Source organism: Plectropomus leopardus, chromosome 16 (assembly GCF_026936395.1).
Source record: "Plectropomus leopardus strain MGB_pleo_1.0 chromosome 16, ASM2693639v1, whole genome shotgun sequence".
Classification (NCBI taxonomy): domain Eukaryota; kingdom Metazoa; phylum Chordata; class Actinopteri; order Perciformes; family Serranidae; genus Plectropomus; species Plectropomus leopardus.
In genome coordinates, this window is record NC_142191.1 from 12,047,268 (window position 1) to 12,062,300 (window position 15,033).

Below are 15,033 nucleotides of genomic sequence, written 5' to 3' on the forward strand. Positions count from 1 at the left end.
AATAATGTTTCCCACAATCCTTCACTGCATTCTCAGCACTAAAGATAACAAAGAGGTCCCAACAAAGCACGACTCATATAGTGTTGCCATTCAGGTATTCTATTATTTGCAGCACAGTGTCTTGAACAATGACACCAGGGAACACAACAGAATGAGAATTGATTTAACAATGCCTCCTGTATATGTTTTATATATAGCCATCATTTTCTTTCAACTTTATTCAACACAAAATCATTAGAATCACACAGAGAGTAGAGGGGGAACTTGAGGCACTGTAGAAACAAACAAATAACAAGTCTTTTTGTCCAACTTTAATGTGGACCTTTAATGAGGACCCCCTCAAAAATGAGATGATGCACCTCAAGGGGTTATCCTTTAAATAAACTTAAATTCAATGTGGTATTAAAACTAGTGCTTTCATAAATTATGACACTGATACTGTTGGACTTGGTACTTCTTAATCTACATGCACAAATACTGTAACCTTTTTTTAGAGTGTAGTTTTTGAGTAATTATATGTTAAGAGTCCCCTCTTTTTTCCATAAGTAGTATATGAGCCTATTATTTTTTACTTCTTACACTACATATAAATACTATAAACTACTTTCACTGTGTAGTTTTTGAATTATCTAGTGTCAAAGTCCCCCTCAGGTTACAATAACAAGCCTTTTTGACAAACTTTAATGTGGGATGAAACCCATTTCTTCCATAAGTGGTGAATGAGCCTCATATTTTTGGACTTAGTGCTTCTGAGACGACACACAAATATACCATCAACTACTTCAAGTATAAGCCTTTTCGTCTAACTTTAATGTGAGATAAAACCCTTTCCTTTTTTAAATAGCTCATGAGCCTAGTATTTTTGTAGCTTAGTAATTCTTTTACCACATGTACAAATACTACCAACTAATTTTTACTGAGTAGTTTTTTTGAGTAATCCAAAGCCAAAATCCCTTCTGGATAACAAGAATAAGCCTTTTCATCTTAGTTTAATATGAAATAAAATCCTTTTCTTCCAAAGGTAGTTCACAAGCCTAATAGTTTTGGACTAAATACCTCTTAGACTGCATGCACAAATACTATGAACTACTTTTACTAGATCGTTTTTGAGAAATCAAATGTCAAAGTCCCCTCCAGGTAGAAGAATAAACATTTTTGTGAGCTTACAGCCTTGGCTTTGCTTTGTTTGTTAAAGCACCTTGTAAACTGTTTTTAAAAAGGTGCTATATAAATAATGTTAGTATTAATATAAAACACATTTCTTCCATAAAAAGCCCATGAGACAAATCTTTTTGAACTTAGTGCTTCTTAGAATACATGCAGATATAATCTGAACAACTTTTACTATGTAGTTCTTGAGAAAGTCAGTGTCACAGTCCCCTTATTTTTTCTGTGAGTGATGCATGATCCTTATATCTTTTGGGCTTAGGACTTCTTAGACTACACACACATTTACTATCAACTCTTGAATAAGCTAAAAAATAAGCCTTTTTGTCTAACTTTAATGTAGAAAAACATTTATTTCATAAGCAGTTCGAGACACTGATGCAGCTGTAGTCGGTACTTCTTAGACTACATGCCCAAATACTATGTACCACTTTTACTGAGTAGTTTTTGAGTAATCCAATGACTAAGTTCTTTCCACACACACACTCACAAAATCACTGTTATTATAGAGAGAGTAGAGGGTGTGAAGTCAGCCTGCCCTACTCTGATATATAGAAGTGTAATTCCACTTGTTCAATACTACATATATTTGCAAGGAAACATGTTCTATTCCTTTTGCCAAAGGCATGCTTGCATACTTACATACTTACATACATGACAATCCCTGCCAATCAAGTTATGACAAACCATGTTTACATTCCCTCTTACAAATGTTATTATAACCATCAGCATGAAAAAATTAAGTCCTGCAGCTATGGAATCAGGCTGCAGAGTTACAGTACAACAGATGAAGTCACAGCAGATAAAGTTACGCTTTTCCTTTCTAGGATGTGTGATTTTACTTAGAGCTTAGTGGCGATGGGAGAGGCAGAACAGACAGATACCAAGAATGCTTGAAATTACAACTTGTGTGCACACTTACAGTTTGGGAGCCAAAATGTCATCCTTATATCACTCTGGTACTTTTATATCTTTAAGCTGAGCAGCCACATGCCATCACATTGTGAATGTAGTCCCCAAAATGCCACCAGAGCAAGATAAGGAGTAAAACTACTCATGTAGAGAGCAAGCACAGGTTTTGTTCAAACGTGAGCAGCAATTGTAGAATAAATAGGACATTCATTTACAAATTTCATACCAGCGGAGCAGAGGTTGTGTGCACTTACCGGCATCATATTGGCAGCTCTTGCAGGTCAAAACCAGGTGTGCATCGGCAGGTTGAGTGACGGCTCACCCGGTTATCTTCAATGGCACCACCGTAAAGTCAACCAAGACCCACCGCTGCTAGTTCTGGGCTCAGGTTACTCCAATGTGATAACCAACTGGGCCTCAGTCCTCTCTGTAAACCACAACAACGGATTTATATTCAGTGCTGCAAAACTGACCACTGTAAAGTACATTTACACGTTAGCAGCCACAAATTTAAATGGCCCAGGCGTGGCTCTGTGCAGCTGCTGCTACAAACAAGCCGATGGTTAGCAAGGCAGCTAGCTCGCAAAGCAACGTTGAAGCGACTCAAAATAAATGACATGTAATAACTTCATGTTACTAAGTCATAATATGTTAATTACACTCACCAATGTCAGAGACAATTCATCGTTTCTGGGAGTGAATCTCAGCTACGCTACTGCAGAAGGCACGCAGCTAACCGAAGCAGCTGTCAGCCAGCCAGCTAGCGAGATCTCCGCTGAGGTGTTAGCAGTGTTAGCTGGATTCAGAGGCGGCTAAAGGACGGTAAGCAAGGCGATCTCTCCGCTCTCGTCGGTCCTTTAGCTTGCACTGACCGCACATCGGAAACGAGCTGTCGATGGAGCGTGTTTCAAGCAAACGAAAATGAATAAATGACCGCCTATTTCGGCAAACTCGTTTTTTTACGGACGCATTGAATCATCGTTAGCAGGCTAGCAGTGAAAATACAAATAGCTGAGATCCAGTTGTTGACGGCGCGAGGGGCGGGGCTACACCACAGCAGCGCGAGTGTCACGTCAACGTAGAATGTCAGGAATGTAACGTCACCGGCCAGGATACCAGTTTACCAGCATGGTATCGACATGTTAATGCCCAAAAATTTATCCTTGTTAGACAGCGACTGAACTTTAATGGAAGGATTAATGAAACTAAGAATGTCTTTAAAATCTCCAAAAGAAAAATAAAATCAACCCAAGCAGGATTGTTTTTTTGGAACTCACATTTGGAAGGGATTAATTGGCAAAGAACATCTCTTTTACCTTACACATCTTTTATTTCTAATAAAGTCAAAATAATTAATCTCAAAATTTTGCATAAAATGCATCCAGTAAATTCTGTGGTTCTGCCTGTGGTTTGTAGGGTTGCTATACTGGAATAAAACATGGCTTAAGCTTATTCAACTATTGTTTTTATTATGTTATATTTATTTGTTTCAAATTGTTCTTTTCTTTTTCTTCTTTTTCTTTTCTTTTTCTTGTCTTCTTTTTTTTTCTCAGGGTAAGCAGACCATCAGACAGATTTGGTCCCACCAAATGTGACTCCATGGCTGCGACTTTGATAGAATTTGGCCTTAATATTAGGCTCTACTTTATTACCCGAGGGCCTCTGAGTAAACAGAAAGTTCCTCGCTCTTCATACTTGTTTGTTTTTTACATTTTGTGCTTACATATTCATATATCTATGTATTCATTTTCCTTTTGTCAACAATCATAAATGGTACACTTAACAAATGCTCAGTACTGTATTTTGTGTCAGACATCTTGTGCAAAACTTCTTGAATCAATAGAGAGCTATAATTTTATGGATATTTATGTCCAGCACTCATTACATCCATAGATAAAGTGCAGAGTGTTTGGCTGTGGGTAAAATACCTCCAGTGCAAGCAGACAAATTAATTGTCTTAAAACAGGAGAATCCCTGTGAGATCTGACCTCAAGGGGCTTTACATTTTGTTTTAAAAAAAAGATGAATATATATGTCTCTTTTCTCTTTATCCACTAGCCCAAATATTAATACAGAATAAGTAAATGCAGAGCATGCGGGATATTAACACGTCAAATGGTGATAATATGCAAACAATTACTTTGGTAAGTGAGATGGAGAAGCATTTGATCTGAGAGATTTTCTGTCATTTGCTCTGAATGCTGTCTGACAGCCTCTTTCAGACTCTGACATGTGGTGCTGATGACAGCTGTTGCAGTTTTGGGCACCTCCTTCATCATTTTAGCAAACTGATGATGACACCAGTCTTTGAATATTTTTTTCTTTTCCAATCTCACCACTGACACAAAATGACAACAGAAATTATTCTTTGTCAAACCTTCGGGACAATACAGATGAGTATGTCTGTGTGTAGTACAGAAGATACCGATCATGAATGTGCAGTGTTACAGCGAAATTATGTCAGACTGATGTCATTTATCATGCCTCCTGCTTTATTGTATTTAAATAAGTAACAAAAAAAGGCTGTGAGTCAGTTTATGAGGCCCATTGGTGCACGTTGGCCTTCTATCATGCCCCACAAAAAAATATTGACTACTATCAGAGTTGTAAGCTACACTAGTGACATCAAGTGGCACTTAAAAAGAACTGAAAACCAGTGATGCATCTTGAGTCACTGCTATTTTTTTAAAGATTAAACTAAAACCTGCCAACAAACCCTTCAGATATCTAAGCACTCACTGGCACAAGCTGCCAAATAACATGATCTTAAAAGCGTTAATGCAAGTAAACAATTAAATTTAAGGTACTTTTGTATCATTGTTTGCTGTATTCAGGCCCATTAGTATGTCTAGTATTCTTATGGTGGTCTAATGTTTTGTTCTAAATAATTATGTGTATTTCCATCAAACAGTGTCCAGATATGTGTGTGTGGGTCCTGGCAAAGAAACAAAGACATATATTAGGACCCACTGTTTCTGTGATAATTATTACCAGCTGCAAAAGCAGGCCTGGTGTTGCTTTCACATTGTGTCTGTGTGTGTCATCATGGTAAAATTTGGTCCTGGAACTACCACAAAAACAGTTTTAAGTACTTTGCCAGGTGTTTATATGTCTGTCTGTCTTTTAGTGGACAGATGTTGTTACTGTGATAGCATCACAACTGTGCAAGATGCTTTCATGAAACCTTACAGGTGTACAGCTGGGATCACAGTAGGCGGTGTAGTCTGAGCAACGGTGCTGGAAGAAGGAAAGAGGCCGCTGGCCCCCTTTACTTCATGCCCCTGGCCCACCTTTGTTTGCAGTATTGTTGGTGTGACCCCTTTGCAAGACAGTCCTGAGTTTACTATGGTATGCCAGACAACATTATGGTGTTATTGCACAGTGTGATGTGATAGTATGATAATTCATGGTATAGTGTGATAAGTCATAGAATACTGTCATGTTATATTATACTATGATATCTGACATTTAATGGTTTTATGTATAACCTTGACATCTAATACATTTTTTCTTCACAGCCACATTTTTGACATCTTTTGACTTTCAAATCATCACATCAATGCTTACTCATATCCATTAACAATGTGAGCGGCATCAGGTGATTTCCTGAACTCTGTGCTCATTAATCTATCTGCTTCTCATGAGAAGAGCTGCTATGATTGAAATGACCGAAGCTTCACTGAATACTATTTATCTATAAATATTAAAACTACCACCACAGCAACATTTTGAGCTACATGCTCTTCATAAGACCGATTATTACCAATAAAACCTTTAAGATTTTGTGAGAGATTATCCCACTACTTTGAGCTTCTCAAGATCTTTTATTAAAATTAAATAAAACATTATATAAAGATTAAAAGACATTTTGTACCCCAGTTCATCAGATACATTACGACGCAAAGATATCAAATGTATAAGCAGCTATTTCAATTGATCTCCTCCATAAACACAGAAAAGTAAACATACAAACTACCATGATTGTCCTTCACTATAAATACTGACTTGATATGGTAAAAAAAAGTATAGTTAAATGATTTTCTGAAGTAGTTTTCAGATAATTGCAAAAAGATATGTTTTCAGTTTTCAAGATAGTCTTAAAGATTTAAAGTTAAATAAATAATGCAAATCCTAAATTCTGTAATTCTCTCCTTATTGCACAACATCATTGTATCTAATAGGACCAGGATACGTTACTTAAAATTAAGTAGGACTTAAAAATTATCCTTGGAAAGGTCCAATTCTTACCACCTCCACCCTAAAAAAAAGCCCTTTTTCCACTTTTATCAACAACTTAATCACCCAACCGCATTAAAGGAATATAAATAATTTTAAAATCATTAACATAAAAATGTCAAGCCATATGGACGATGGATTTAAAATTCTCAGTCAAGGAGTATGGCAATAAATAACCTGTCAACATGAAAGAAGAACATTGCACCTTCAAACTCTTTGTGTTTCTTCATTTGACCTTGCCACAAGTCTTCAACTGAGAAAGCACTTTGTCGACCTGCAACAGAACAAAACAAGGCAGTTATACAGTATTCACAATATTATAGTTGAGTGTAATCATAATTAAAAGTGCTTACAAATTACATTTATACATGAAAACATACACAGTATAACATACAAGATGTAAAAATGAAAAGGGCAAATGCAAGTCATTTCTGATTTTGGTAGATTTAAGTCATCACTGTATGGAGTGTGCCATCAAAATAATTGCTTTTTATTTGGTCAAATATATTTACTTAATTAATAATAATAACAACTTTGACTAACTAATTGATTGGGGGGAAAAAGCTGCTAATTAGATACTTTTTCTGCAAAGAGAAAGAATTCAAGTTGACAATAATGACCAGTAAATCATCTTGACATGTCTGATTAAAAAATCCACTTAAATTGTAAAGTTTACCAAAATGCAAATTTTATGAATTCATTTATTTTGTTTTTCAATCCATCATGGTATACAGCTAAAAAAAAAAAGGTCTAAAATTATTTTATCGGCACACTAAAGTCTCTGTAGATAAATGCAGCCCTTGAAGACACTCACTGTGATGAACCAGTAAGACCGCGGTCCGTAGTGAAGCTGCGACCTGAAGTTCATCTTACTGGCTGGAGCCAGAGTGTGGAGGTGGAGGTGAGGAACAGATGAGAACGGAGGCACATGAAACCCCATCCTGCACAGAGTCAGTGTGGGTTTGAAAACAGACAAATGAGCAAGTGTTTGCTAAGAAATTTTAAATTCTTGGTAATTCCTCTGAAGCAAAGCAACACAGTAAATTCTTCTTTAAGTTGATGACATTTCATAACTGTGAGGATGTCATCTCAGGAGACTGATTTACCTGACATCATCCAGGCTGGCTTTATTCTTCTCCAGTACACTCCTCCCCATTTCTTCCATCCGCTCCACTATCAACATACAAATCAGATCAATATGGTCTCATCATACGGCCTGAACTAGAATGACCTCCTTGCAGTTGTGCGCCTCCATGAATTAATAAAGTTGCATTTACAGTTTTACCTCCATGTTTGTGAAAACATGGATGTTTCACACACATTTTTCCCCGGCAGCAAACGGGATCTATACAGTCAGCACAGTTTCAAGGTGGAAACCCCAAATTAGTTTTACCAGTTCAGTACCTCACCAAATGTCCCCTTCTGTCACTGAGTTGTGACGTTGTCGAGTAATGGCCAGAAAAGCGTTTTTGCAGAAAATTATGATGTCACAGTTAAACTGACCTTTGACCTTTTAGATATAAAATGTCAGCATTTAATCATTTTATCCTATTGGACATTTGCGTCATAATTCGTGTATGAATTCTTGAGTTATGGCCAAACACATGTTTTGTGAAGTGGTAGTGATGTTCGACCACCAAATTCTGATGAGATTCATTCTTGAGTCAAAGTGGATGTTTGTGGCAAATTTGAGGAAACTTCCTCAAGGTTTATTTGAGATTCCACACTCACAAGAATTAGACACATGCAAGGTCACAGAGACCTTTGACCACAAAAATCTTATCAGTTCATCGTTGAGTCCAAGTGAACATCTGTGCAAAATTTGAGAACAGATTCCCTGGAGTGGTTCAGAGGCATAAAAACTTGGATACCATGCATCCATAATAAATGGATAGTCCCATGCAAAGTATAAAGTTCATGTCAATGTTTAAAGGGGGAAAAGTCTTCTTCCAAAAGTTATTCCAAACCTGTGTACCTGGAGGTTTGGATGGCACGTTTATTTAAAATATTTCGGTGATTGTTTTTCCTACAGAGGTCCAGGCTGAGCGCCAAATGTCCTCAAATCCTGGAGACATTATAACACATTGGACTTTGCTCTTGAAAAATGTTTTACTTCATTCCAATTTAATATGTGTTCTTTACAGTTTGTGAAATAAAACTGAATACGAGAATAAACTAGATAAACTAGAATAAACTACTGACAGTAGAAATCTGGACTCAGGGACTGGACCAGTTGGGAACCACTGCTTTAGGGGTTATTTCTCCAGTGTTTATCTGGCTATATCAGCTATATCAAACAATGTGACTTCAGAATGGGCGCTGGGCGGCATTTTTCTGTAATCAGTCAAAGGCTGCTGACTCATCTGTATCTACTCTGTGAAACAGTATATGACTCATCCTCACCTAGAGGTATGTGTTCCCCCTGGAGAGATTTGCAGTTGTCGATATGAGTCCTGGGAATAACGAGGTAGTGATGTGTGGCCCCAGGCTTCAAGTCACGAAAACAGAGCAGCTCATCATCCTGTACAGAGACGCAGAGGAAGAGTCAGAGGAAGAGTCAGAGGAAGAGTCACAGATTTCCGGAGTTTAACTTGTCAAACATGAAAGAAGAATCGGCATTTACGCTCAGCAGGATGTCTGCGTCAGCCTGGTTGTTCGCTATTTGGCAGAATGGACAGTCTTCACCTCCAGAGGTGTCCTGAATCTCCATTTGTGTTTCTAAAGTTGTGTCTTCGCTGCCAGGACACGTCTGTGTCCCCACACCGGTGAAGTCTGGGCGTGTCTGCAGTCAGGAGTCAGGACAAACAGCTGCTGGCTGAGCTCATCGAGTCGGTCCGCCGCTGCGTTCACGGACATCACGTAAACTCCTACGTCGAATAATCTACTTGCTAAATATGAGCTGTCAGACATTAGAGTCAACCAAAACAGTTGTCTATATTCAGTGGTTCATTTTAACTGGCAAGTGAATATATTTAGATTAAAAATGGTTGATTAGCCTAAAGGAACACTATTAGTAAATACAATTTGGGATCCAGGATTTCCCATAGACCCTTAATGCTACATTAGAAGATAAACGCGACATGATTTGTTACTTATTTTCAACAAGCCTGACTTCTGCAACAATTAACCACATTTTTTAACAATTTGCTTATCATTTTAGTCAAAATTTTACAACCATAAAATGAAATAATTTCAGAAGTTACCATTTTGCATAACATTTACACAAAAATACTTTTGAACACTATCACATCAAAAAATTCCCTCATAAAAAATGAAAAAGATTATTCACTTATGCAAATTAGTAAATCTTATAACTAATTAAATAACCTACCTGTGTGTGTTTTTGTATGTGTCTTGTTCTTTTTTTAATGTATTTTTATTTTCTTGAAAAGGCTCTTCATCAGTATTACAGCATTTTCCATTAAGACCTATGTCTATGAAATGCATTGTTCAAAAACTGTACACACACACACACACACACACACACACACACACACACACACATATATATATATATATATATATATATATTGAACAATGTATTTCATATATATATATATATATATATGTATATATAATTTGTCCGTTAAATTAGGGGGAAATAGCTGACCTGACTCTGTCCAAAGTACAAAGTACATAACAACTTTTTATTCAATCCATAAAAGTAAACAAATACACATCAATTGAGCTTCTCATGCAACTCTTGTTAGGAAAGTGACTGTACATGCTTGAGTGTATTCTGAAAATAGCAAACTATTCCTTTAAATAATGTGGATTTAATCAAATTATCACAAACTACCCACAAAAATATTCAGGCAGGTAATACTCCAGTGGAGGAGGCACACAGCTTTGTGTCTGGGGCTTATATGGGTATTGGGTTGTTCAAAGGGGCACATGACTGTGACTTTTAGTTTATCTCAGAAACAGAGTGGAAAATGTTGTCACATACTTTTCTGGATCTTTTTGTAGCAATAAACAGGAATTCTCTTTCATGCCAAAAGGCCACAGCGTAGTTATGCACACAAAAAATACATAATTTAAGATAAATCTTAAACAAACCCTTCTTTACAGTACCGTGCTGTTATATGGAATCAATCCATTGATTTTTCATATTATGCACCAGCAAACTGTAATTCATTTCACACTTTGTCAATAAGCATTTATAGAATAGAAATACTTCATCAATCCCCTGAGGGAAATTGTTTTGTAACAGCAGCAAATAAGAGAGCAGCAACTTAATAAAATATTCCTTAAAAAGGCAAAATATTGCAAATATATATACAAAGGAAGGCACTAGAAGTCATAGAACAAATTAGAATAGAATAATATAAATTAACAAAAATAATAATAAAGATTGTACAGCCAAAAAGATTAAAAAGAGCAATAAAAAAGAAAAAAATGTGCAAATAAGTGTGCAAAAAGAAAATACACAAAGTGAAGTGAAGATATACAGACACAGCCTTCAACAAACAGTTCATACAACTGTTTATAAGTGCACACCGTTTGCTACACATTCACACAAACAGTGTGTGCAGTCATTTTCTCTACAGTGATTTCTCAGTTCTTTGGCTTTTCTTTAAAAACTGATCTCAGTCACTGACTCATTGTCCGCACATGTTGCTGACAGTTTATGGTGTTGTCATGTCCCAACACGGTACACAAAAAACACTCCGTCCATGTGGCTCATCCTGGTTCTCCTCTGAGGTGTTTGTTGCTCTCCTCCTCTCCTTGAATGGAGGAGCAATATCCTTTAGACGTTTCTGGAGACGTTCTTCCTGTAAAAACAAAAATATTGATTAAGATATAGTTACTATCTAGCTATATATATATAGTCTATATGCATTATAGGATAACACTGCAATGACTGTAATATTATAAGACAATTGATGAAATATGCAGTAAGAAAAGAGGCAGGGGGATTTCTAATCCTCGACACTCACAGTAACAAAATTATTAGTCCTTGGGATGAATTTAAACTTCAGGTACTTGTTGATTTGGCTGGCAGGAGCGAGCACATGGAGGTGGAGGTGATCGACTGAGGTAAATGGAGGTTGGTGAAATCCCAGCCTGAGGAGAAAAACACAAGAAAGTAGCCCACTGACAAACAAGTCAAGATACAGTTTAAGACATTTTAACAGAGCAATAAAATACTTCAGCAAATGACAACCTTTGATTTTTGATAGCGTGAGTGTTTATTCCCTCCTCACATTTAATTATAAGAAACAACCATATATAGTTTTCCGTTAGTTTTGAGCTTAAAGGTGCCTCACACAATCAAAACAACTTTTCTTTTATTACTTAACACAAAAGTACGACATTTATAGAAGTATGCTTGTTCGACACTGTCCTCCAGCAGGTTCTTATGACCCATATTTGCTATTGTTAGGTGGTGACCTCCATTGGTTATAGTAATTATAACATAAACAAAAAAGGAAGTCAGGTTAAGAAGAGCAAGAAAGTTTACATAGCTATGTGGTCAGGGTGGATAGGTGGGTCTAAAAAGACTGGACTTTGACCCTAGAGACCACTGTTAGTTTCTTGTTGACACCAAAACTCAACATGGAGTCATTTTAACTTCTTTTTTTTTTTACAAACCAAATAAGTATTTTGTTGTCTAAGCCGAACAAAACAGTTTTGGTACAACTGCGACTGTTTCACAACATTAACCACGTCTTTGAAACTGTGACTGCTAATATTCAAATATGACCTATTAAGTTGTTGTTGTTTTTTTTCCAAAAATTAAAATATGTCAGAAAATACACATTAAGATGGATGCAACATATAACTAGCAAAGATAAATTGGCCTATTCATTAAAAAAAAAAAAACATTAATTAACACTACAAAACACTAATGATAGGGTAACTTCTACACACAAATCCTTGTCAAATCAATTCAGGATGTATAAATACATGAATCTGTCAATAATGATTGTTTTAATAGCTTAGTACATATCATAAAAAGGTATGTTTATACATGACATGTTAGGCCTCATATTCATTAGTGTTGTTCCTGTTTATGCAACTCAATTGTATATACAGTATGTAGCAGGGTTCCCTACCCAGAGGATGGAAACAAACTACTTATATAGTTATATGGCTTGGAGGAGTTGTTGGTTTATTTGCTCATTTACCTTATATCATTCATATCTGTGATCCCTCGTTCATGCAGTACAGCTCTCCCCATTTCAGCCATCCTTTTAACTGTTGGATAAAAGACTTATTTCTTTGAAAAGACACGACTAGATGAAACTAATAGGCAGCATGAGGTAGCTCAAAAACACCACATTAGACTGGAGCAGCTGAAGAAGGAAAACTAACATAAGTGCTTTTGTAAATATAGACGTGTATTGGTAAATGTAGAAGTAGTTTCAGCAGCAGAATTGCAAGTTCTAGTTATATCCAACTGTAAGTAAGTACTTTACAATTAGTAGCATGAGTACTAGTAAGCTATACACTATAACTGACCGAGGCTGATGTGTCCACGATGCAATGAGAAGCAGCTGAGTATGTGCTGAGTGGGTACAACCAGGTAATGGTGAGGAGCAGCGGGCCAAATGTCTTTAAAACACACCAGCTCCTTGTTCTGTGTCAGAGGATGGAAATATGGAGATGAAACACACATATTAACCTACAGGCCGATGAATGCAGCATCGTTAGTGCTGACAGTTATGTCTATTAGGAAATAATGGATATATTCCCATGTTTTGTGCGTAAAGACACTTCCTCTTCCCTGTATAAGTTTAAAGAACATTTTTATATATTTTAACACATTCATGCGTAAACTTTTCACACTCATGATCATACATCCTTTCTCTCATATTCATATATTTTGACAAATACATTCGTAGAATCTGCTCTCGGTATACTTCCAATATTATAAATAACATGTTCACGCAAGAAATAAATGTAAGTTTAGGCTAATATAAAGGATGAATGTCTGCATGTGTGATAGAGTAAGTTCTTAAGTTTAACCAAAACGTACTGGACCCATGTTACAGCTTATATAAAGGTGAAACACAGTGGAAATGTGAGCTACACTTACAATTTTGGAACTGTAGTGTCTACCTTTGTTTAAAAGACTCTTACCTTTTTAATGATTTCCGTTTCTTTGTCTCGATCGTTGGCTATCAAACAGAAAATACAAGTTTCATCAGATTCTGTACTTGAATCTGAACTGTTTCTCGCCATATTTTCATTGTTGCATGAGATGTTGTTTATCCTGCTCAACTCGCCGCCGCTGAACTTCTGTTTCTTGGGGGCGTAAACGTCCCGAAGATCATCTATATTTGCGAAGAACTATTACTCAGTCTATTTTTCCTAAATCCCCCACACCAAACAGACACTCAATTGGCACTTTGGGGGAGTTTTCAAATAGAAATCAGAATCAGAATCTAGTTTTATTGCCAAGTTCATTTACATATACAAGGAATGTGACTTTGCGTTTTGGTGCAAAACGATTAACATATAGGAAGAATAAACTAGTGAATTTAAATAGAATAGAACATAAGATTAATAAAATATGGACGCAATTTAAATGTATAAAATGACAAAACAGAATATAAAGGACACAAAAAGTATGTACAAAAGGTGCAATGGAGGGATTGTACAGTTTTCAGAAGTAGAGATGCAGTGCAAATATCTTAAGTTTAAATAATTAAGTTGACCTAAAGTGTGCATTGTGCGTTAATGTGATGCATAAACAATGATTTAGTTTAACGTTAATGTAATGTTTTCAGACTCTGGAGTACAATCATGATGGTGACAGCAGAAAACTGTTCTTGAGTCTTGAGGTTTTGGTCCTGATGGTCCGCAGCCTCTTGCCAGAGGGGAAGATCTCAAAAAGTCTGTATCCAGGGTGAGAGGGGCCATAATTTTACCTGCATGCCTCAGGGCCCAGGTAGGTGTACAGGTCATGGAGAGATGGCAGGCAGCCAATCACCATCTCTGCAGATGATAGGCTGCAACAACATTTATAATACATTATCGATTAAAAATGTAATGTACTGAAATGTAACAAAAAATGGATCAGAGGGTCAATTTGCGCAAATTTCTCTCATACACCTGGCACAGATAATTTCATGTAGCAAGATTTTGCGAAAACACAAGGATAGCACTCTGCACAAATTCTGATATATTCTACAAAGACAGCCTTCATAATGTAAGATTTTGATGTAGACATAGATATCAGAAAGTTATAGAGTCATGGTTATTATGGACATAAATCTAAGGTCTAACAAAGTTATTTCCGGTGCCCGAAACAGATGGAGTGAAACATCTTTGCTCATCGTCAATGCAGTTTATGAGCGTCTTTATTTTTTATTTTTTAGCTTTCGAATGAATGAATTTAGACCTAAAAGTGAGTTTTAGCACCGAGTGGTTCATCTTTTTAATATGGGATCTTTGAGTGGGTGACGACTTCCTCTTGTTGTAACCTACTTTACCGTAATTTGATCACAATGAATAGTCTTTTTCCACCAGCCCTACAACAATAAGACATAATAAGGCCGGAGGCAGTATTCAGTAAAATGTATTATACTTAATATAATATGAGCAGTAGACAGTAAATTCAGTATTTTATCATCTGGAACCTGTTTTCCCATGTTTTTGTGTTTAGGTGACTAATGTGAGCATTTTTTTCAAATAATTCCAGTGTTAAGTTAGAGTGCTGCAGCCAGGAGACGCAAAACAGGCTGCAACATAAAGTTAAGATATGATACG

The 15,033-nt window shown here is 36.4% G+C and overlaps 3 protein-coding genes across 3 annotated transcripts in view; all 3 read right to left on the reverse strand.

Moving 5' to 3' along the window:
• ppp1r13bb (protein phosphatase 1, regulatory subunit 13Bb) overlaps positions 1–3,155 on the reverse strand; it is a 43,456-nt gene extending 40,301 nt beyond the window's left edge. The window contains exons 1-2 of the mRNA XM_088089202.1: positions 2,745–3,155; positions 2,334–2,506 (exon numbers count right to left, since the gene is read on the reverse strand). Coding sequence (XP_087945328.1) covers positions 2,334–2,342 — 9 coding nt within the window. The 5' untranslated portion in view covers positions 2,343–2,506; positions 2,745–3,155. The remainder of the gene's footprint in view (positions 1–2,333; positions 2,507–2,744) is intronic.
• Positions 3,156–5,883: 2,728 nt separating this feature from the next.
• Positions 5,884–9,125, reverse strand: LOC121955661 (adenosine 5'-monophosphoramidase HINT3-like). The gene is made up of 5 exons (XM_042503707.2): positions 8,939–9,125; positions 8,719–8,836; positions 7,422–7,488; positions 7,130–7,256; positions 5,884–6,589 (listed from the first exon to the last, which is right to left on the reverse strand). Exons 1-5 carry the CDS (start codon positions 9,023–9,025, stop codon positions 6,542–6,544), a joined length of 447 nt encoding a protein of 148 aa, XP_042359641.1. The 5' UTR covers positions 9,026–9,125; the 3' UTR covers positions 5,884–6,541.
• An 816-nt stretch (positions 9,126–9,941) lies between these two features.
• Positions 9,942–13,574, reverse strand: LOC121955584 (adenosine 5'-monophosphoramidase HINT3-like). Its single transcript, XM_042503605.2, has 5 exons — positions 13,402–13,574; positions 12,781–12,898; positions 12,447–12,516; positions 11,256–11,382; positions 9,942–11,090 (listed from the first exon to the last, which is right to left on the reverse strand). Exons 1-5 carry the CDS (start codon positions 13,501–13,503, stop codon positions 10,944–10,946), a joined length of 564 nt encoding a protein of 187 aa, XP_042359539.2. The 5' UTR covers positions 13,504–13,574; the 3' UTR covers positions 9,942–10,943.
• Between the last annotated feature and the right edge of the window lie 1,459 nt (positions 13,575–15,033).